This window comes from Hyla sarda, chromosome 1 (assembly GCF_029499605.1).
Source record: "Hyla sarda isolate aHylSar1 chromosome 1, aHylSar1.hap1, whole genome shotgun sequence".
NCBI lineage: Eukaryota > Metazoa > Chordata > Amphibia > Anura > Hylidae > Hyla > Hyla sarda.
In genome coordinates this window covers 408,981,635-409,006,673 of record NC_079189.1, presented here as the reverse complement: position 1 = coordinate 409,006,673, position 25,039 = coordinate 408,981,635, and the positions used below count along the sequence as shown (strand labels likewise).

Here is a 25,039-nt window from a genome sequence, read left to right as displayed (position 1 = left end):
AGTAAATGTGGGCAGGCAAGTAGGTAGCTAACTAGATAGGTAGTCAGGTATGTAGGTAGATAACTAGCCAGGTAGTTAATTAGCCAGGGTATGTAGGTAGGTAACTAGCCAGGTATGTAGGTTGCTGGCTAGGTAGTCAGGTATGTAGCTTAGCTAGTTTGGTAGCCATGTATGTAGGTAGACACTATGTAAGTAGGTTGGTAGTCAGGTATGTAGGTAAGTAGTTTGGTAGCCTGGAATGTAGTTAACCAGGTTGTACCTCCCAATGCACCCCCTCCCCTCCCTCCCTTTGTGCCAGGTTGGAAATAAAGTTAAAACACCAAACACAGATACTCACCTAAAGTCTAACACAGTCATCAGTAGAAGAGACCGGACTCGTCCTTGTTCCTCTACAGTGCAGGCGCCGATGAGTGACATTATCGCGCATGCACTGCATGGGGGCAGAGGTCACACTCTCTTGTCAGTGTAAGCTGCAAGACTGAGGCTTACACTGGCTGGGAGCTTTCAGCTGTATGCGCATGTATGTGCATACAGCTGAATACGACACTCACTCGCCTGGGGATTTAGGACAAGTGTCCTGGATCCCCATAAGTGAGTGAGTTGGAGCCCAACCCGGGGCTATTGGGGCCAAACTTGGGGTTAACCTATAGCCCCGTTGACCCCTCCCCCCCCCCCCTTTCCACACACCCGGCGACCCCAATCAATTTAGGTTTGAGATGCCTTTTTCCTCACTGAGGGATTCCAGAATGGTTTTAAGGCTGGAATGGCATGGACATTCCGCATATTTGAGTGATCTGGTGAGCACTAGCACTGCTCGGAAATGTGCCCTCTCTTAGGGTATGTTCACACTGAAGAATTGGGGCGGAAATCAAGCAGAAATTTTCTGCCTCAGAATATTGTTACTTTTCCACAAGAACTCAAAGAGATTTCGTGCGGAATTTCGCGCGGAATTGGTGGTGCATTGGTGCGATATTCGAGCGGAATTCCACACGCGGAAATGAAAATTTCAAGCGGAGGAGAAGCGTATAATATATATATATTATCCTCTTTTTTTTCATGCGGAAATTCCGAGCCAATTCAGCGCGAATTCTACGTCATTTCCGCGCCAATTCCACGTGGAAATGATTCTGACTGAAAATTTTTTTTTTATCATTGATCTCTATAGGAGTAAGGCTAGGTTCAGACTACGGAATTTCCGACAGAAATTCAGACGTAAAATTTCCGTCAGAAATTCCGCTTGCTAAAATGTCTAGTGTAGTGAATGGTTTTCCGTTCACAAATTCACACTTCAGAATTTGTGAAGCGGAAAATCCGCTTCGAAAATCCGCTTAGAAATTTCCGCCTGAAGAAAGGCGGTGCTCTTTTTTCAGGCGGAAATCCGCGTGGAACACATTGCAGTCTATTGGAGACTGCAGTGTCCGCGCGGTCCTAGCGCCGACTGATTCAGCCGGCGCTGGCCGCACTTTCTGCCTGGAGATTCCGTAGTCTGAACCTAGCCTAAGACGCTGATTCCGCCTGAAAGAAAGAACATGTTCTTTCTTCAAGCGGAACAGACTTCCTCGTCAGAATTCTGCTTGAGGAAATTCCCCAGTGTGAACTGAGGGGCAGAAATTTTGTACAACTCTATGGGGATTTTCACTGCTGAATGAATTGGAGAGGAAAAATTGAGCAGAATTATTCGTGGAAATTCCTCTCCAATTCCTCAGTGTGAACATACCCTTAGACAGCAATGCGTTTCTGAGCAGAATCTGCAGAAAGAATAGTCATATGTATTAAGCCTATCAGGATGTATTTGTCCGAGGGGCAAAGTATTTTCCTCCCCCTGCACTTCTAGGCAGGGCATTAAGGAGTTGTGGGTAGGGGTGGTGGTATATTATGCCCCTGCACCTACTGGTGGGGTGTTCGTGACGTTTTGCGGAAGTCATGGTATCTGGCAGGAAGCAGCCGCGTTTTGAATCTCCCGCCACTTTCGGAGCTCGGGTAGCTGCTCAAGCTATCGGAGCATCGCTGTTTTCGAGTCCAGATCAGGTAGCGCAGTCTCTGCATCTGGTGTTGCCTACAGGCTGCCCACCACCAGCATGGTAAGGTATCGGGGTCGTATCGCTGCAGGCTGGCTCGGCCCGCACAGCTGGCGGATTCGGCAGTCAGCAAGCTGCTTTCATGTTTGAGTAAGCAGTGTATATTATACAGCAGTGGTTCTTAACCTTGTTGGAGGTACTGATCCCCACCAGTTTCATATGCGCATTCACTGAACCCTTCTTAATTGGAAAAATAAAATATGATTTTTTCAAATTCAAAACATAGGAGGTATATATTTAAGTATATATTTATACATAGGTGCACAAAATGAACAAAACCATTAAAGAACAAAACCATTGAGACAAATTAGGCGCAGGAAGTGTTCCCCACACATTAGGCACAGGCAGTGTTCCCCCACACATTAAGCGCAGGCAGGGATCCCCCATACATTAGGCGCAGGCAGTGTTCCCCCACACATTAGGCGCAGGCAGTGTTCCCCCACATTAGGCAGGCAGTGTTCCCCCACATTAGGCAGGCAGTGTTCCCCCACATTAGGCAGGCAGTGTTCCCCCACACACATACAGCCTCCAGCCATATACATTGTATGGCTGGAGGCTGTATGCCTGTGTACTGCCCACTTCAGTGCTCCAACCACCGCTCCGGCTACAGCAGTAGGTCCAGGGAGCGGTGGTCGGAGCACCGAAGATGACGTGCCGCTGGTCACTTACCAAGCTGGCCAGCGCACGTCTTCCTCTTTCTCGATCCTCCGGTCCTCTGCACCTTCGTTTCTATGGGCGCACGCACGGGACGTCTCCCAGCGGCCCCTGCGTTTTTAAACTTAATGTGGGGCCGCAGGGAGTTAATAGTGATGGGGGGAATTTCCCCGTCGCTACAGGACGGGCAAACACCGCCTCTGCTCGGGGCACCATGCAATTGCTTGGTTTGCCTGTCCTGTTGCGACGGGCCTGGAGTCGGGTGTGTGGCTTGACCTCCGTCGAACCCGCGACACTGACTCACAGAATGGACATTAAATAGACAGCAAATGGGCGCCAAAGAAGATATTCCAGGTCAGAGTCACGCCCTCTGACCTGGAATATCTTCTTTGGCGCCCATTTGCTGTCTATTTAATGTCCATTTTTATTTTTCCTATATACATCTGCGATCTGAAGAAGGGATATGCTGATCCCGAAATGCGTCATTGCCTGCATGCTTTTTAAAATAAGTTTATTATTACATTTAAATAAACTATTTTAATGTAACCTACGTCTTCCCTGAACCATCTTTGGACCGAGCAGCGCCGGATGCAAGGGCCTTCTTTTTCTCATTCCTCATCCAAGCACCTCACGGGTTCCTGCACAGGACACCGGTCTATGCACCTTCGGCTGCAGCACGGACACCAACAAATACCCCTCAAAAGGGAAGACTTGCTTAACCCTCAAGAGGGTCACCAGGTGAGAGCACACCCTGTTGGGGGATCCACTTGGGTTCACTTGATTTACGGTATCACACGAGGCGCTGTCCTCTTTTCTTTTATTCCCTCATTCTCTTTTTAAAAATAGTAGAATGGGATAGATAATCCTCAAAAAAATAATTACACCTATAAGTAGGAAGAACAGCTAACAAGCTCCCATAAACATAGGAAATAACTCAAAAGACAAATGGAGCCATTTTAGGAAAATATTAAATAAACTTTATTCAATGTATAATAAGTACATAAAAACTGAGGACTCCCACACAGGTGGGGGACAGAACAGCTATGGTGACCACCTCAGGTCACCACAGGAGCTAAGTGAAAAAAGCAAAACAGAAGCAAATATACTGAAAAAAATCAAAGTGTCCAATAATGAACTACAAGTAAACAATATACCAACATACTAAGTCAAAAGAGCTCCAACAGGACCTGGGGGGACACCACCCCAACGCTGCGTTTCGGAACCGAAGCATTTCTCAAGGGTTCGGGACCGAAGCGCAGCGTTAAACATTGAATAAAGTTTATTTTATATTTTACTAAAATGGCTCCATTTGTCTTTTGAGTTATATCCCATGCCCTTGGGAGAAGAGGTGCTTCGCCCCACTTGTTCTCCTTATTGGTGGGGTCTCAGTACCAAGCCCTCGGCCGATTAAATTTGTGACATGTCAAATGACAGGTACACTTTATGATCAGCATAAAATACTCTGCTCTTAGTAAATTTTCTTCATTACGTTCATTTACTAAACTGTGTAATCTAAAAGAGAAGTTCTCCAAATATGCCACTATGATTTATACCAGTGTCCTTCACTGTTTTCCAATTCTCTGTGACCACCACCAGCGTTTGTATATACAGTGGGGCAAAAAAGTATTTAGTCAGCCACCAATTGTGCAAGTTCTTCCACTTAAGATGAAAGAGGCCTGAAATTTTCATCATAGGTATACCTTGTAACGCCGAGCGTTCCAGGTCCCGCTCCTCCCCCGGAGCGCTCGCGGCGTTCATCTTCTGTTAGCAGCGCCCCGGTCAGACTCACTGACCGGGAGCGCTGCTCTGAGTCTCCCGGCGGGGATGCAATCCGCGCGGCGGAACGTGCCTGCCCGCAGGTCGCATGCCATTCTGCTCACCTGCCCCGTCCTCCTTCTGTCCCGGCGCGCGCGGCCCCGCTCTCTAGGGTGCGCACCGGCTCTCTGAAATTTAAAGGGCCAGTGCACCACTAATTGGTGCATGGCCCAATCTAGTGTAATCATCTCCATTCCTATAAAAACCCACTTCCCCTTCCTGTCCTCGCCAGATCTTGTGCCCTGAGAAAGTGTTTAGTGTGTTCCTTGCATGTGTATCCAGATCTCCTGCTGTTGCCCCTGACTACGAACCTTTGCCGCCTGCCTTGACCTTCTGCTACGTCTGACCTCGCCTCTGTCTAGTCCTTGTATACCGCGCCAGTCTCAGCTGCCAGAGAGGTCGAGTCGCTACTGGGGGACACGACCTGGTAGTTACCGCCGCAGCAAGTCCATCCCGCCTTACGGCGGGCTCTGGTGAACACCAGTAACTACTTAGAACCGATCCTCCAGTACGACCCGCGCCATCGCCTCTCTGGCACAGAGGATCCACCTCCTTTGTCCTCGCCAGCCGCCAGTCCGGATCCTGACATACCTCAACTATGAGAGACATAATAAGAAAAAAAAATATCCATAAAATCACATTGTCTGATATTTAAAGAGTTTATTTGCAAATTATGGTGGAAAATAAGTATTTGGTCACCTCCAACAAGCAAGGTTTCTGGCTCTCATAGACCTGTAACTTCTTCTTTAAGAGTCTCCTCTATCCTCCAATCATTACCTGTATTAATGGCACCTGTTTGAACTTATTATCAATATAAAAGACACCTGTCCACAACCTCAACATACACACTCCAAACTCCACTATGGCCAAGACCAAAAAGCTGTCAAATGACACCAGAAACAAAATTGTAGACCTGCACCAGGCTGTGAAGACAGAATTTGCAATAGGCAAGCAGCTTGGTGTGAAGAATTCAACTGTGGGAGCAATTATTAGAAAATGGAAGCCATACAAGACCACTGATAATCTCCCTCGATCTGGGGCTCCACGCAAGATCTCACCCTGTGGTGTCAAAATGATCACAAGAATGCTGAGCAAAAATCCCAGAACCACACGGAGGGACCTAGTGAATGACCTGCAGAGAGCTGGGACCGAAGTAACAAAGGCTACCATCAGTAACACACTACACCGCCAGGGACTCAAATCATGCAGTGCCAGACGTGTTTCCCTGCTTAACCCCTTAAGGACGCAGGACGTAAATGTACGTCCTGGTGCGGTGGTACTTAACGCACCAGGACGTACATTTACGTCCTGTGCATAACCGCGGGCATCGGAGCGATGCCCGTGTCATGCGCGGCTGATCCCGGCTGCTGATCGCAGCCAGGGACCCGCCGGCAATGGCCGACGCCCGCGATCTCGCGGGCGTCCGCCATTAACCCCTCAGGTGCCGGGATCAATACAGATCCCAGCATCTGCGGCAGTGCGCGATTTGAATGAATGATCGGATCGCCCGCAGCGCTGCTGCGGGGATCCGATCATTCAGAACGCCGCACGGAGGTCCCCTCACCTTCCTCCTTCCGGCTACCGGCGTCTCCTGCTCTGGTCTGAGATCGAGCAGTATTAGCAATCATGGTATTGCTATGAATAGTCCCCTATGGGGACTATTCAAGTGTAAAAAAAAAATGTAAAAAAATGTAAAAGTCAAAGTTAAAAAAAAAGTGAAAAATCCCTCCCCCAATAAAAAAGTAAAACGTCCGTTTTTTCCTATTTTACCCCCAAAAAGCGTAAAAAATGTATTTTATAGACATATTTGGTATCGCCGCGTGCGTAAATGTCCGAACTATTAAAATAAAATGTTAATGATCCCGTATGGTGAACGGCGTGAACGAAAAAAAAAAAGTCCAAAATTGCTCCTTTTTTAATACATTTTATTAAAAAATTATAAAAAATGTATTAAAAGTTTTTTATATGCAAATATGGTATCAAAAAAAAGTACAGATCATGGCGCAAAAAATGAGCCCCATACCGCCGCTTATACGGAAAAAAAAATAATTTAGAGGTCATCAAAATAAAGGGATTATAAACGTACTAATTTGGTTAAAAAGTTTGTGATTTTTTTTTAAGCACAACAATAATAGAAAAGTATGTATTAATTGGTATCATTGTAATCGTATTGACCCTCAGAATAAAGAACACACGTCATTTTTACCATAAATTGTACGGCGTGAAAACGAAACCTTCCAAAATTAATTTCCCCACAAAAATAGTGTTTTTTGGTTGCGCCATACATTTTATGATATAATGATATAATGAGTTATGTCATTACAAAGGACAACTGGTTTGCGCAAAAAACAAGCCCTCATACTAGTCTGTGGATGAAAATATAAAAGAGTTATGATTTTTAGAAGGCGAGGAGGAAAAAATGAAAACGTAAAAATTAAATTGTCCTTAAGGCCAAAATGGGCTGAGTCCTTAAGGGGTTAAGTCAGTACAAGACCAGGCCCGTCTGAAGTTTACTAGAGAGCATTTGGATGATCCAGAAGAGCATTGGGAGAATGTCATATGGTCAGATGAAACCAAAGTAGAACTTTTTCTTAAAAACTTAACTCGTGTTTGGAGGAGAAAGAATGCTGAGTTGCATCCAAATAACACCACACCTACTGTGAAGCATAGGGAGGAAACATCATGCTTTGGGGCTGACTTTCTGCAGAGAGGACCAGGACGACTGATCCGTGTAAAGGAAAGAATGAATGGGGCCATGTATCATGAGATTTTAAGTGAAAACCTCCTTCCATAAGCAAGGGCACTGAAGATGAAACGTGGCTGGGTCTTTCACCATGACAATGATCCTAAACACACCGCCCGGGCAACAAAGGAGTGGCTTTGTAAGAAGCATTTCAAGGTCCTGGGGTGGCCTAGCCAGTCTCCAGATCTCAACCCCATAGAAAACATTCGACGGGAGTTGAAAGTCCATGTTGCCCAGCAACAGCCCCAAAACATCACAGCTCTAGAGGAGATCTGCATGGAGGAATGGGCCAAAATACCAGCAACAGTGTGTGAAAACCTTGTGAAGACTTCGGCTGCTTTCACACTATGTAGTTCACGGTTAATAAACGTTCATGATTATGTATTGTTAACGGACATTTAATAACGGGTGAATTAACGGATGCTAACAAACACCCGTTATAACATCCGTCATGTACAGACGTTTTAACACCTCTGCCTACAGACTCCCACAGCCAGGACTACTACTGCTCCCATCATTGAACAGACTTGTTTCCATGATGGGAGTAGTAGTTCTCCGGCTGCGGTAGTCTGCTGGTGGCTGGGGAGGTTACATTAGTGTTTGTACTACTACCCCTATCATGGAACAGACTCTGTCCCATGATGGGGGTTGTAGTACAGGGGCTGAGGGATTGATTGCACTGGGTCTCACTTCTGACACCCGATCCAGTCAGAAGTTATTAAGCAGGGGAGCGGGCGGCATGGTCCGCAACCCTGCGATGTACACAATGTATTTTTTACTTTCATTTCTAAATTCCCCGCGGGCATCCCTGAATGGCCAATACTGAGGAGCCATTCAGGGATCCCCGTTTTTTTTTTTAAATGGACAATGTGAGGGGACAAATGTATCTTAAAAGTGTTGTTGGGGGGGGCATAGAGAGCTATATATCTAGCCCCCAACGCATTAATAAAAATATGACCCCCACCAGCGCATTTATAAGTATATATCTATACCCCAATTCAGCGCATTTATAAGTATATATCTATACCCCCGCCAGCGCATAATGTGACCCCGCCAGCGCATTTATGAGTATATATCTATACTCCCCGCCAGCGCATAATGTGACCCCGCCGGCGCTTTTGTCCTAATTTTCTATTGCAGCGCTATAGGTGACAAGTGTATCTATCAGATCGCATCCGGCAGCCAACGGCCAGATGAACATGATAGATATATTATTCATTCATAGCGCCAGCGACTGCATATGTATATAGATGTGCTGGGGGGGGGCAGACATATAGCGTTATCTGCCCCCCACAGCGCTTCTATATACATATGCAGCTGCCGCGATATGAATGAATAGTATATCTGTCAGCAGCATCGGCTGAGCGGCTGCTGGATGCGATCTGACAGGCGATCTGACAAATGCGCTATATGTGACAAGTATATCTATCAGATCGCATCCAGCAGCCGCCCAGCCGATGATGCTGACAGATATACTATTCATTCATATCGCGGCAGCTGCATATGTATATAGAAGCACTGTGGGGGGCAGATAACGCTATATGTCTGCCCCCCCCAGCACATCTATATACATATGCAGCCGCTGGCGCTATGAATGAATAGTATATCTATCAGGATCATCTGGCCGGAGGCTGCTGGATGCGATCTGATAGATACACTTGTCACCTATAGCGCTGCAATAGAAAATGAGGACAAATGAGCTGGTGGGGGTCACATTATGCACTGGTGGTGGGGTATAGATATATACTCATAAATGCGCTGGCGGGGTCACATTATGTGCTGGCGGGGTATAAATATATACTTATAAATGAGTTGGCGGAGGTCATATTTTTATTAATGCGCTGGCAGGGGTCATATTTTTATTAATGCGCTGGCAGGGGTATATTATAAATGCGCTGGGGGGCTAGATATATAGCGTTCTATGGCCCCCCTCCTCCCCCCCCCCCCCCACACAGAACCAGGAGGCAGAGAGGACATCACAGCTCATGTTACCACCTACATGATCCCATGTCCGAACTGTTCATAATCTTCTAATATATTGTGGTTTGCTTTTAATGTCTTTGCTTGTTCTAAAAAAAGAAGGCAGCTCTATCCACCAATGATGTGAGTAACAAAGGGATGACCTGACAGCACAAAGTATTAAACTTAGAAAAGAAAAACACCAACAGTCGGTGCACACCCAAGTCATAATAGACATAATGATCAGCTATGTTGTTAAATGACAAGCACACATGATATATGTGTTTATGTGTGTTTTTAATTTAACCCCTTAAGGACCAAACCCATTTTGACCTTAACCCTTAAGCAGGGCCCCCCCCCCTTGACAACAGCACCCGCTATACGGTGCCCCCATATAGTGCCTGTGCCCCATATAGTGCCTAATATATACAGTGCCCCCAAATAATGCCCGTGGCCCCATATATACAGTGCCCCCAGCCCCCATATAGTACCCAATATATTAAGTGCCCCCATATATACAGTGCCCCTGCTGGCTGCCCCATATATACAGTGCCCCCATATAGTGCTCAATATATATACAGTGCACCCATATATACAGTTCCCCCATATATATTGTGAAACTCACACTCTTCTCTGGCCTCTCTAGTCTACTCTGCTGCTACTGACTTCACTTCAGCTCAGACCAGCAGCATGATCCTCCGCTCCGCTCCACTCCCACCATACTCTGCTTCTGTTTGATGGCACAGTCACGCAAAGCCTTAGGACGCAGTGGCGTTGCTAGGGTTGGTGTCACCTGGTGCAGTAGCAAAGAATTTTTTAATATTCAAATATACCAATTGCCACGTAATGGGAAAGTGCTAAAGATGTTTTTACCATGCAAAACTAAAGCCCCCAGTATGACCTTACCAGTGGTAAGGTTATGCTGGGAGTTGTTGTTTCACCCATTATTACTGCAGAACTATCAAGTGACTACAACTTTGATGGAACATAGTGAGGAGAATACAGAATGATATCAGTGACTACAGGTGACGTCTTCTCTATAGTGAGGAGAATACACAATGATATCAGTGATTACAGGTGACGTCTTCTCTATAGTGAGGAGAATACACAATGATATCAGTGACTACAGGTGATGTTTTCTCTATAGTGAGGGGAATACACAATGATATCAGTGACTACAGGTGACGTCTTCTCTATAGTGAGGAGAATACACAATGATATCAGTGATTACAGGTGACGTCTTCTCTATAGTGTGGAGAATACACAATGATATCAGAGACTACAGGTGACGTCTTCTCTATAGTGAGGAGAATACACAATGATATCAGTGACTACAGGTGACTTCTCATCTATAGTGAGGAGAATACACAATGATATCAGTGATTACAGGTGACGTCTTCTCTATAGTGAGGAGAATACACAATGATATCAGTGACTACAGGTGATGTTTTCTCTATAGTGAGGGGAATACACAATGATATCAGTGACTACAGGTGACGTCTTCTCTATAGTGAGGAGAATACACAATGATATCAGTGATTACAGGTGACGTCTTCTCTATAGTGTGGAGAATACACAATGATATCAGAGACTACAGGTGACGTCTTCTCTATAGTGAGGAGAATACACAATGATATCAGTGACTACAGGTGACTTCTCATCTATAGTGAGGAGAATACACAATGATATCAGTGATTACAGGTGACGTCTTCTCTATAGTGAGGAGAATACACAATGATATCAGTGACTACAGGTGACGTCTTCTCTATAGTGAGGAGAATACACAATGATATCAGTGACTACAAGTGATGTCTTCTCTATAGTGAGGAGAATACACAATGATATCAGTGACTACAGGTGACGTCTTCTCTATAGTCTTTGCTTATCTAATTCAGATGGTACATACCGCCGGGTCCAGTTAAATCTTCTCTCTGTAGAACTTGACGCCTAGATGGCATTAGTTCCTCACTTTGTCAGCGGAGTCTGATCCTCTATATGAAAATGATCATTAATATAATGCTGTCACACGCTGCGCTCTTTGAATATAACCCTGTCAGACACTATATTCTGTAAATGTGATACTGCCACACACTGCGCTCCCAGAATATAACCCTGCCAGACACTATATTCTGTAAATATGATACTGCCACACACTGCGCTCCCTGAATATAACCCTGCCAGGCAATATATTCTATAAATATGATACTGCCACACACTGCGCTCTCTGAATATAACCCTGCCACACACTTTATCCTCTGAATAGAATACTATCTCACACTGTACCCTCAAAATATATAATAATACTACTACACACTGTGCTCTCTGAATATAAACCTGGCACACACTGTACTCTCTGAACAGAATACTTCTGCACACTGCGCTCTCTGAATATGATACTATTGCACATTGTACCCTCTGAATATGATACTACTGAACATTGTACCCTCTGAATATAATACTACCACACACTGTACCATTGGAATATAATAATACCACACACTATACCCTCTGAGTATAATACTGCCACACATCTGTATATAACACTAACACACACTGCACTCTCTGAATATGATACTATTACACACTGTGCCTCTGAATATAACCTTGGCATACAGTAAACCTTATATGATACACCATACCTCTGAAATGCAAAACACTGTGTGCCCCTCACATATAGTAATCATGCCTCCTGCCCTGTGCCCCCTACATATAAAATATAACAATGCCCAGTGATGTCACAGTACAGCGATAAAACACCCAATGATGTCACAATACAGGGATAATACAGCCAGTGATGTCACAACACAGGGATAATACACCCAATGATATCACAGTACAAGGATTTTACACCGAATTTTGTTACAGTACAGGTATATAATACACAGTGATGTCATACTACAGGGGTAATACACACAATGATGTTACATTACAGGGAGAATACACACAGTGATGTCACAGTAGAGGGATAATACACAGTCATGTCATCGTACAAGGATACACACAGTGATGTTACAGTACTGAGATAATATACACAGTGATGTTACAGTACAGGGAGAATACACACAGTGAAGTCAGTAGAGGGATAATACACAGTGATGTCACAGTACAGGGATAATACACACAGTGATGTTACAGTACAGGGATAATATACACAGTGATGTCACAGTACAGGGATAATACACACAGTGATGTTACAGTACAGGGATAGTATACACAGTGATGTCACAGTACAGGGATAATACACACAGTGATGTTACAGTACAGGGATAATATACACAGTGATGTCACAGTACAGGGATAATACACACAGTGATGTTACAGTACAGGGATAATATACACAGTGATGTCACAGTACAGGGATAATACACACAGTGATATCACAGTACAGGGATAATACACACAGTAATGTTACAGTACAGGGATAATATACACAGTGATGTCACAGTACAGAGATAATATACACAGTGATGTCACAGTACAAGGAGAATACACACAGTGATGTTACAGTACAGAGATAATATACACAGTGATATCACAGTACAAGGAGAATACACACAGTGATGTTACAGTACAGAGATAATACACACAGTGATATCACAACACTGGGGCAACACACACAGTGATGTCATAGTATAGGAATAATACACAGTACATGGTCAATATGCAATTATAGAACAGTACAGGGTTAGAACCCACGGGGGGGGGGGGGGTTGATGATTGGCAGGGTTCAGGGCACAGTATTTATAGTGCTACCTATGTAACCTGCCTGTCATGCCATAACCATCTGTTCTATTGCACTCTGGTCCTTCGGCAGGGGGAGGAGGTGAGCTGGAGGCCGAGATCACTCAGTGTATGGCTGTATTTCCCAAGCATGAGCATACAGATATAGAAAAACGACAACTCCCAGCAAAACTACACTCTGGGCATGCTGGAGAGCTGTGGTTTTCAACAGCTGGATACACACTGCTTGGGAAACACTGCTGTACGGAGGCAGTGAAGGTTACTGGCGGGTCCCTGGCTGCTGATAGCAGCCGGTCTGGTGATGGCGGTCATGTACATAGGTACCACCGCACCATGACATAACTTTTACGTCCGATGTTGTTAAGGAGATTAAGGACCAGAGCATTTTTTGCAAATGTGAGCCCTGTCACTTTAAGCATTAATAACTCTGGGATACTTTTACTTATCATACTGATTCTGAGATTGTTTTTTCATGAGATATTCTACTTTATGTTAGTGGTAAATTGTTGTCGATACTTGCATCATTTCTTTGTGAAAAAATAAATAAATTATGAAAAATTGGAAAAATTAGCATTTTTCTAACTTTGAAACTCTCTGCTTGTAAGGAAAATAGACATGCTAAATAAATGATGCACTGATTTATCAAAGCTGTCAATTTCCTGCATAAATATAGACCAAACTACAGAGCGTTAGGCCGGTCTATTGTGTGCCTAATTTATCAAAAATCGCACGCTTCTTCTGATAAAGTCTGTGACCGGACTTCGGGATCTACGGTTTAGACTGTATTTAAACCTGCTTCAGTATGGTCTTCAGCGTATTTTCGCCCGATGCTAATTTTCGCCAAAAAGTCGCAATTGATAAATTCAGCACCAATGCATTTTTACATCTAAAATAGTTTATAATGCATCATGTACTAAAAATTCTCTAAAGAAAAAGTTGCACGTATTTGTGACATTCTGTGTGACAATTTTAGACGGGAAAAAACATCTAAATCCTTTGATAAATCCCTCCTAATATGTCTACTTTATCTTGCATCATAATGTTGACATGTTTTTACTTTTTTAACCCCTTAAATGGGCACTGTCACCAACTTTATTTTTTGATATGTTGTAGTACTTATGTACTACAACATATCTCTAATATACTTTTATTTATTTATTTTTATTAAAATTGTTTAATTTACATTTGAAAACCGGCCACTAGGGGTCTCCCTCCTAGTGGCCGGCTGCAGCCTGGCGTGACGTCACGCCTGAAAAAGGACCGATGCGGCCGGGCATCGGTCATTTTTCATTCAGCCTGTGCTCGCTCCCTGCCTGTCAATCAGACAGGCAGGGAGCGAGCGCATTGGCTCCCCGGCCACTGGCTGGGAGGCCACTCTTCCCGCACATCGCCGCCGCCTCCGCCTCGTCACCGCCGCTGTCCCTGCACGCCCGCTGCTGGACTCTGCAGTAAGTGTAATGGGGGGAGGAGGGGGGTGTTGTGATGGAGGGAACGGGGTATGGCGCGCGGGGGGGGGGGGGAGAGACGGAGGGGACGGGCTAGCGCCGCATGTAACTAATAGTTTATCTACACAGGGTGCCTCCAGCTGTTTCATTACTACAACTCCCAGCATGCCCTGACAGCCAATAGATGTCAGGGCAAGCTGGGAGTTGTAGTGATGAAACAGCTGGAGGCACCCTATGTAGATGAACTAAGGGCGGAAGTCCCCCCCCCAGCAGGCATCAGTGACGTGGTGCCTGCTGGGGAAGTCTGCCTGGTAGTGAGCACACTGCCTGTCAAACAAAAAGCATTTTTAATATAGTAAAAAATAAAAATTAAAAGCAGGGAGGGGGTTAGGGATAGATTGGCAATCGGCAGGGACAGAAAAAAAAAATAGGATGGTGGGAGCTACCCTTTAAGGAAGCAAGGTTTTCCTCCTTACCTTTTAAAAATCATAACCCTTTCAATTTTGCACCTAAAAATCCATATGAAGGCTTATTTTTTGCACCACCAATTCTACTTTTTAATTACATCAGTCATTTTACCCAAAAATCTACCGCGAAAGCAAAAAAATAAATCATTGTGCGACAAGATTCAAGAAACAACACAATTTTGTAAGTTTGGCGGGCTTCCGTTTCTACGCAGAACATTTTTCGGTAAAAATGACACCTTCTCTTTATTCTGTAGGTCCATACGTTAAAAATGATACCCTACTTATATAGGTTTGATTTTGTCTTACTTCTGGAAAAAATCATGACTACATGCACAAAAATTTATATGTTTAAAATTGTCATTTTCTGACCCCTATAACTTTTTTTTTTTATGTGTACGGAGCGGTATGAGGGCTCATTTTTTGTGCCGTGTACCATTTTTGTATTGATCGGACTTTTTGATCGCTTTTTATTCATTTTTTCATTATATAAAAAGTGACCAAAAATAAGTTTTTTGGACTTTGGAATTTTTTGTTGTGCGTACGCCATTGACCATGCAGTTTAATTAATATTGATATATTTTTATAGTTTGGACACTTACACACGCGGTGATACCACATATGTTTATTTTTATTATGGTTACATATTTTTTATATAGAATTTGGGAAAAGGGGGGGTGACTTAAACTTTTAATGAAGGGGTTAATGTGTGTGTTTTTAAACTTTTTTTTATTTTATTTTTTCCACACTTTTAGTCCCCTTAGGGGACTTTTAGGAGGGATCATTTCATTGCTCATACAGATTAATATGGTTCGATAGAACCATATTGATCTGTGCGCTCTGCGCTCGATTGATAAAGTCTGGCCATGCCAGGCTTTGTCATTCACAGCGCAGCAGCAGTGAAAAGAGGGATACTGGTATAAAAGTTATCCACCTAAAGCTGGTAACCCTTTTCCAGCAGTGGGTGCAAAGGTCCCACACGAGTTTCCCCACTAACACCCAGAGTGGGGGAACATTCTGGGGAATCCCGTCCACCGTATACTCTAAACTTGTAAGTGTACCCTGAGGTACTCACGCAAAGTTTGTAGGGTTTCACACCATACCTCGTCTGCTTAGATGGGATATATTGGCTTGGCAGAAGATGAGTCTCCCCTTAAAACTAATCAGAGACTCATCAATAGAGACTTCCTTTTGGAGTACATAGGCCTCCAAAAATTTGGCCGCAAAGTGATCAATGACCGGCCTGATTCTGTACAGGGGGTCATAGGCAGGATCACCTTGGGGGGACATGCTGCATTTTCAGCGAAATGCAGGCACTTACGTATGGCCTCAAAACATCCATGTGTCATGGCCATACTGTAAAGCGGGGTGTCGTAGAGGACGTCCCCACTCCAGTATTGCCTGACACTGGGTTTTTTGACTAAGCCCATGTGTAGCATGAGGCCCCAAAACATCCTCATTTCGGCTGCACTGACAGCGCACCATCCATTGGGCCTAGCCAACACGGAATCTAAGTGGTGGGCAAAAAACTGTTGGGCGTAAAAGTTTGTCTGCTCCACTAAGATTGACAAAGGTGTCACTGAAATAATAACTATACAAATCCATTTCAGTGAACCCGACAATTTTAATCTTGATTCCTGAGTCGCCAACAAACTCAGGAATCTCAGGCTGAAAGTCCTCTGGGGCTCTCCAGACAGGTTCACCGGTAAACTTGTCTGGGGGGTTGGACAACTAGTATGGGCAGCAGTGTCCCTCGGACTAGTGTGGAGGTGGTGGGGGGAGGTTGTGGCTGGGTAGGGGGGTGTGTGTAGGGGGGGGGAGAGTTTATATGTATGTGCACTATATAATGGTGTGCGATTTACAATCACACACCATTATGGGGGGAAAAATGGTCTGCACCTCAAAAAACATAGGGGGCAGACTTCAGTGTCCTATTTAGGCCTGGGTCATGCAGCTAAAGGACCCTTGGGCACCTATCAGGGGGTCAGCTGCAAAAAAAAATTTTTTACCTTTTCTTTTTAACTTTTTTTTTAACACACCTACCTCTCCCTAACTTAATAAAGACTGTCCCTGCACTAAGAGATGCCTGATGGCACTCACAACACCACCAATCACCCTCTTCTTCCAGGTCATTGGGTCACCAGAAACCAGTATGACCCAGAATTGAAGCGATCACAGACATGGGGGTGGGGGGGGTCCTAGGCACTGGCACAGGATATGCCTGACAGCAGGCATCCCATTCTGTTCACCACCCGTTTACCGGCGGTGAAGGGAAATTCCGAGAGCGTACAGGTCCCAGGAAGCAAGGGCATACCTGTGCGCCCTTCTTCCTGGAGGGGTTAACAATAGAACTGATCATTGTGTCTATTGTGTTTAGGGTGTGCCCTGATTGTTACTGTTCTTTTTATAACTTTGGTACACTTAGTAGCACCCAGTTAGCGTTATCTGAGCAACCTTCTTGTACATCTTAGTATAAGGCAGTATGATAAGTCTCCCCAATAGAATTTTCAAATTATAATAAGCGCTGCCCATACAAAAAGGGTAACTTCAATGGATGAAAAGATATTTTAGAAGGTAGTGTAAATTAAAAGGAATACTTAAGGAGAATTATCAGAACCTGTGTAAAGGAAGAGTGCAGTTACCCATAGCAACCAATCTGATTGCTTCTTTCATTTTTGAAAAAAAGGCATCTAAAAATTAAAAGAAGCAATCTAAATGGTTGCAATGGGCAACTGGTCAACTTTTCTTCTGTGCAGGTTTTAATGAATTTCCTCAACTATTTTTGTAGCTGTTAGCTACGGTATGACCCCCTGCGATTTAAAACTTATTCCCAATCCTTTAGATAGGGAATAAGTTTTACTGCACCACAGTACTCCTTTAAGCCCCAATCAGCAAGGGCATAAAGGTACGCCCTGTGTCTTCTAGGGGTTAAATGGTATGAGACTTGGGCAGACTTGTTATGTGTTCTTATAGACTTACAAAAGCTCTCTTATGTGTATGTCACAAACAACTACTACTGCTATTCTTTTCAATTGTAAAATATACATCACCTGTCCTAATATTGACATTGCATTATGTAATAGCTTATGAATGACCAGAGCTAATGAAAGTAATAGAAATCTAACATACATAGCAAATATTCATTTCTGTTCTCCAACATAGCCAAATCGTTTTCACATAATAATAGGGAGAAATTTATAATCGCATGTCTAAATCACATAGGTTTTACCACCGTTTGCCTGTGCGTATGTCACGTGTTTCTCCCACATACTTATCAAAAAGGTGTACTATTGCCATGAATAGCTAATAAAAAGGAAAAAATTGCATATGATCAGTAACCAAATCACTTTTTTGCGCATATTATGGGAAATTTACATTAAAAAGCTGTGTAATTACAAGGATAAATTCCAAACATAATCTTTATTACTTTTGCACCAACATATTCCACTACACTTTACAACTGTGGAAAACCCAAACAATTAAGAGTACATTTACACCGCATTATTGCTGTCTAACATGCGTTTTATAGGAAAAAACAGATGTTAATGGATAATAAAGATGGATTACATAAAGCATAATCGCATTCCCACTGACTTACATACTTATATAAATAAAAAATACTTATATATATTTAAAAAAAATTTAAATAAATGGGCCACAACGGCTCAGGTTTTTTTTTTTTTTTTTGCACAATAGCATAGTTGACCAGGTTTTTACATACAAGAAAATTAAATAGACAGTAATGAAACAATGAAACAGGTGTGAATCTAGACTAAAATGGAAACACAATACATACAAATGAACAAGAAATAAGACAAAATGATAAAGGTCTCTCTCTGTTCATGAGACAGAATAAGGAATAGGAGGTCTGATAATATAGGAACATTTCATGGTGCCAGTTCTGCAAAAGGAGACCAGCCCTTTTGTTGGCACAAGGAATATAAATACAGTGAAACCTCTTCGAGATGACCACCCACCCAAAAATGCTAAATGGTAGCAAAATAAGCAAGTAAACAAAGTTAGGAATTAAGAACACTGTGGCCCAGATTTATCATGTCTGAGGACAAAAGAGGTATTTCCATCTTACCCTATCCAAAGGAACGATGAGACCCCACTTATCATGAGAACAGAGGTGGAATGCACAGAGTGCATCATGCTGATCGGAAGCCCCATGGAGAATGAACGGCTACACACACTTGATGCACTCCGTCCATTCCAGAGGATATTTCACTTTTGTGTTTATGTATCCCAGCAGTTGGACATTGATCAGCTAGTTATCCCCTATGCAATTAAGAAAAAACTTCTTCAAGGGTACGTTCACACGTACAGAATCTGCTGCATATTTTCTGCAGCTGATTTTGCTACCCATTGAAGTTAAAGGGGTACTCCGGCGCTTAGACATCTTATCCCCTATCCAAAGGATAGGAGATAAGATGCCTGATCGCGGGGGTCCCACCGCTAGGGACCCCCGTGATCTTGCACGCAGCACCCTGTTAAAATCAGTCCCCGAAGCACGTTTGCTCCGGGTCTGATTACTGGTGATCACGGGGCCCCTGTGATCGCCAGTAATCAGACCCGGAGCGAACGTCCTCCGGGTACTGATTTTAACAGGGTGCTGCGTGCAAGATCATGGGGGTCCCCAGCGGTGGGACTACCGCGATCAGGCATCTTATCTCCTATCCTTTGGATAGGGGATAATATGTCTAAGCGCCGGGTACCCCTTTAATAAGTAGCAAAATCAGCTGCATTAATTATTCAGCAAAAATATGCAGCAGATATTGTACGTGTGAAAGTACCCTACATAGTAACATAGTTTGTAAGGTTGAAAAAGACAAGAGTCCATCGAGTTCAACCTAAAACCCTACTGTGTTAATCCAGAGGAAGGCAAAAAAAATAAAAAAAAACACAAGGCTGATGCCAATTGCCCCATGAAAGAGGAAAAATTCCTTCCCGACCCTAATAGGGCGATCAGAATAAATCCCTGGATCAATGTTCTATCTCCATAAATCTAGTATCCATAACCTGTGCTGTTATTACTCTCTAGAAAAACATCTTGGCCCCCCTTGAACTTGTTTATGGAGTCAGACATCACAACATCATGTGGCAGAGAGATCAATAGTCTCACTGCTCTTACAGTAAAGAATCTCTGTCTGTGCTGATGGGGAAACCTTCTTTCCTCTGGATGTAGTGGATGCCCCCTTCGTCATGGTTATTAGTCTAGGAATAAAAAGGCCACTAGAAAAATCTCAGTACTGTCTATTCACATATTTGTACATTGTGATCAGATCGCCCCTAAGATGTCTTTTCTCTAAACTAAATAACCCCAAGCTTGATAACCTGTCTTGGTCCTGTAATCCTCCCACACCATTTATTATCGTTGTCGCCATCCTCTGCACCCTCTCCAGTTCAGTCATGTCCTTTTTATATACAGGTGCCCAGAATTGGACACAATACTCCACATGTAGTCTGACTAGTAATTTATACAGTGGCAAAACTATATCCTTGTCACTTGATACATCCCATGACTTTGTTATCCTTGGTAACCGCTGCCTGGCACTGATCACTAAAGTAGAGTTTACTGTCAACCAGTACCCACAAGTCTTATTCGGTAGCAGTTTGACATTTTGATTATTTAGCACATAGTACATTTCTTTTTATGACCCAAGTGCATAACCTTACATTTCTCCACATTAAACTTCATTTGCCATGTCTGTGCCCAAGCCTCCAGCTTCCCCAGATCCCTCTGTAATATTATGTTATCATCCTCTGTGGTGATCACCTTACCCAGTTTGGTGTCATCTGCAAATATAGAAATGTGAAAAGAAGAGTAAGAAATTGACATTTCACCCACTCAGCTTTCACAGGCATAGGTGGTAGACGAACTGTCAGCTCACATGTCTATTTTGGAACAATACTTTTTTTCTTCACAAAATAACAATTAAGGGACATCTATCCTTAGAAATGAATGTCATTCCATTCCCCTACATTTACACACTCTAACACTGTCCAATTAGTGAAGACAATGGTTTTGTAAGGACACTCCCCAGAATAACAGAAGAACAGTACATTACAGAATTATGATAAAAGATTCTCCAGATGTATTTCTACAATGCTCCGGATTTACTTATGAGTTGTGGTGACTAGAATTAGGGCCAAAGTAAACTCAATAATTTAATGCAGTGCAACAGTGAGTTTAAAGAGTAGCTCCCACCATCCTTTTTTTTCTATCCCTGCCTATTACCCATCTATCCCTAACCCCCTCCCTGCTTTTAATTTTTTTTTTTACTATGTTTAAAATTACTTTTTGTCTGCCTGGTAATGTGCTCACTACCAGACAGACTTCCCCAGCAGGCACCATGTCACTGATGCCTGCTGGGGCCAAAACTTCTGCCCTTAGTTCATCTACACAGGGTGCCTCCATCTGTTTCACCACTACAACTCCCAGCTTGCCCTGACATCTATTGGCTGTCAGGGCAAGTTGGGAGTTGTAGTGTTGAAACAGCTGGAGGCACCCTGTGCAGAAAACAATTAGTCAGGGCCATGGGCGCAGCGCGGTGCTACCCCGTTCCCTCGGTTTGTTCCACGATCCCTTCCCCCCCCCCCCCCGTGTTTAATATGCCGAACCCCGCTCTCCCCCAACCCCCAATCCCCACTCTCCCCCAACCCCCGCTCTCCCCTAAAATAGATCCGTACATACTGCCAGACAGTCCAGCGTGCAGGGGCAGCAGCAGCGGCGGCGTCATGTGCAGGAGGAGTGGCCAGCCGTCCAGGGAGCCAATGCGCTCGCTCCCTGCCTGTCTGATTGACAGGCAGGGAACGAGCGCAGGCTGAATGAATTAGGACCGATGCCCGGCCGGCATTAGTCCGAATTCAGGCGTGACGTCACGCCAGCCTGCAGCCGGCCACTAGTAGGGAGACCCCTAGTGGCTGAGTTTCAAAAGTTAATTAAAGCATTTTAATAAAAAATAAAAAAATAATGAAAATGTATTAGAGATATGTTGTAGTAAATATGTACTACAACATATCAAAAAAAAGTTCATGACAGTGCCCTTTTAAAGTTGGCTATTTCCGAAAACTAGCATTTCTCTAGACAATAGCATATCGATACTTTCCAAAAAACTGAAAAATCTGCTACAACCCTCAAGCATGGAAATTTCTCTACATAATATGTAAGAGGTACTACTTAAAAGATCTGTAATAACATTTTCACATAATGTATATAAAAGAGTACATTTAATGTTAAATTAAATAAGCTGTATTTATTTAAAAATGTGTCTCCTTTTTAAATATAGGAAAATCCTATTATAGCTAAAACACTCTGACATCTGTCTGCAAAAAGTTCAGTAGCAAAAATATGAAAGGACACAGAAGCCTTATATTAGTTCTTCAAAATGAATAAGCAGACTGTCCTATTTTACAACTGTAAAGCTACAAACAGGGTTCCAAGCAACACGTTTTCACACATCTTTAGCATATGTTACTGGTGTTACCTGATCAGGACCCTGTTAATATGCATCTGATGCTTTAATGCCAAACATTAAAACAATGGAAGAAATACATTTGAAAAGTACCGTAACTGTCCCTCTAACCAAGGGCCCCACTACTAGGAATTCAGAAACCAAGGCGGTAGTATATAAACCACAGGCTTAAAACAGGCATGGCACCTACCAAATATACCAGAGACTGATGAGCAGTCTGAATACTACAGACAAGCAGCAATAGTTATGACACAAAACCACTGAGAACTGTATTTTTTTTTTTTTTAGCTAGTTAAAAACTCTTCTCCCAAGGTCAATGCACTGTGGGGCATGAGGTAAGGCTCAATAAGGTCAGTGTACCTCTGGGATCTCCTCATGATAGCACTATTCCTAACCATGCTCCTTCATGCAATTTTTTGCTAACATTTGAATTCTCTCACTAAAGGCAAATAGAATGTACTAAATCCATCCATATATCTGTGTATCTTTTCTATATTGACTTTTTTTCACTGGGGAATAGAGGGGTTCCAGTTGCTCATGTTATGCTTTGACTTTACCTGCAAGCATGCCATAAAGACCATTTCTTTATATAACTACAGTGCATACAAAGCATGGGATGGGCATATCTCAAATATAAAGAATTCACATATTTAGTTTTTATTATATTTAATGATTGGATGGGGGGGTGGGATTACTAAGAAAGATGCACCAGTATTGTGACAAATTATTATTATGTGTTTTACACACTTTTCACGGTTTACTTCAGTCTTGAAAACTACATAGATCATGGAGTGAGGCTAAAAGAGTTACAAAATGTGGCAGATTTATTATTGGCCTGCAAAATATTAAAAAAAAAATTGCAAGCTCTCTAGAAATCCCACTAATTTTATCTGTTTGCCTTCTTAGATGTGAACATATATATATATATATATATATATATATTGTGGCAGTGTGGCAAGGAAAGGGTGTATTTCCCTTGCTAACTCTGGAGAATCCACATGTGGCCTGATTATTAAGGTATCAGGAAGGGGAAGTGTGTTTAAAAGGAAAGGAAACAGAATAGTTGGGGCTGTCCCTGGGAAACAGTATGCTGGCTGTTAGAGGGGGAGACACACGGGCCCTGTTTAGGTAACACGCAGAAGGCGCTGCGAAGTGGTGTGAACTGTGAGTAACAGGTTGCAGGAGACACGTTTAACTGGCTGAGGGTAGCTCACCAGTTTGTAGTCAGGGCATGCTGATATGTGTAGTCAGTGACCAGACGGTCTAGGACTTTATTTTGTTCCTGTTTATGTTTTGTTTTACCTGCAACCTGTGGAAATAAATCTGGCAAGGAGCCAGACTTGTATGCGGAACTGTGGTCTGTGGTGTTATTGTGAGGAACGTGTCCCGTGGCAAGTGACCAAGGCTATCCCAGAGCTAATTCCCAAGGAGGAATCCTTACAATATATATATATATATATAATGTACACGACAGGGCCAGACTGGCCACCGGGCCATCCAGTGGGCCGTCTTCCTCGTTGCAACATAAAAAACGTTTTTTTATTTTGCGGCTCCGGACGTTCTGCTCACAGGGACACTGCCGGTCAGAAAAGGAGCAGACGCAGTGGCTGCTGGAAGCATACGTGCCCTGTGCAGGCACGCACGTCTGCTTCTAGCCCGAGGTGGCCTTGCTCACAACTCCTGGCGCCGAGGTGTTCATACCTCTCTTGAAGGGTGAAGGGTCACGGAAGAAGCTGAGGCAGGCAAAGTATACTGCAGCACAAAAGATGGGAGTCAGTCCCCCTCCCCCAAACCACTAAGTATAATAGATGTGTATATGACTGGTGTATGTATTATAGATGTGTATATGTATGATAGATGTGTGTATGATTTATCTATTGTGTATTTATTTATGTGTGTATGATTCATCTATTCTACATACACATATATCCATTATACATACACTCATCTATTATACATACACACATCATTCATACTAGAGAGGAGTTAGGGGTTTGGGGGGGTCAGAGGAGTCAGGCGGACAGTTGGGTGGGGGGGGGGGTTTAACTAAGGAGCCAGAAGAAAAACTTAGGGGTGGGGGGGGGGGGGGCAGAGGGCTCTGGAGGAGGACACAGATAAACAGAGGAGTCTGGTGGAGGAGGACAGAGAGGTCTGGAGGAGGGGGATGGAAGAGGACAGAGGGTTCTGGAGGGGAATGACTGAGGATGACAGAAGGGTTTGGTGGAGTAGGATGGAGGAGGACAGAGGGCTCTGGAGGAGGAGGATGGAGGAGTACAGAGGGGACTGGAGGAGGAGGAGGACAGAAGAGGACAGAGGGTCTGGAGGGGGAGGATGGAGGACAGATGTCGTACTTATTGTAGGACCCAAAAATGAATCACTATGTTTAATAGAATAATAGCATGATGTGTCCACCATGTTGTATGGGAAAAGAATACCTGTTGTCTCTTTAGATATTTATGGCTGATAAGATAAGACAGATAAGAGGGCTAGTTTGCCAGTCTTGTGAATGTTATTCTGACTAACAATTAATTACCCATGTGACTAGATACAGAGAGAGATTCACACGTCTGTGTGAAAGAGACCTCAATGGTATTCTTATCTCTAATAAATTTGGATGTTTAGGTAGGCCCCAAGCTGTCTGTGAGAATCCAGGTTTTAATTT

The 25,039-nt window shown here is 43.5% G+C and overlaps 1 protein-coding gene across 5 annotated transcripts in view; it reads right to left on the bottom strand.

Annotated features, from left to right (window-relative positions):
* Positions 1-25,039, bottom strand: part of GAL3ST1 (galactose-3-O-sulfotransferase 1) — a 174,101-nt gene that overhangs the window by 130,328 nt on the left and 18,734 nt on the right. The window contains exon 2 of one of the 5 annotated variants that reach the window (XM_056528653.1): positions 20,684-20,698. The exons of 3 other annotated variants lie outside the window; for them this stretch is intronic. In XM_056528653.1, the coding sequence (XP_056384628.1) occupies positions 20,684-20,698 (15 nt within the window). Of the gene's footprint in view, positions 1-20,578; positions 20,701-25,039 lie in introns of those variants that run through there. One more of the 5 variants, XM_056528654.1, reaches the window with a different exon arrangement.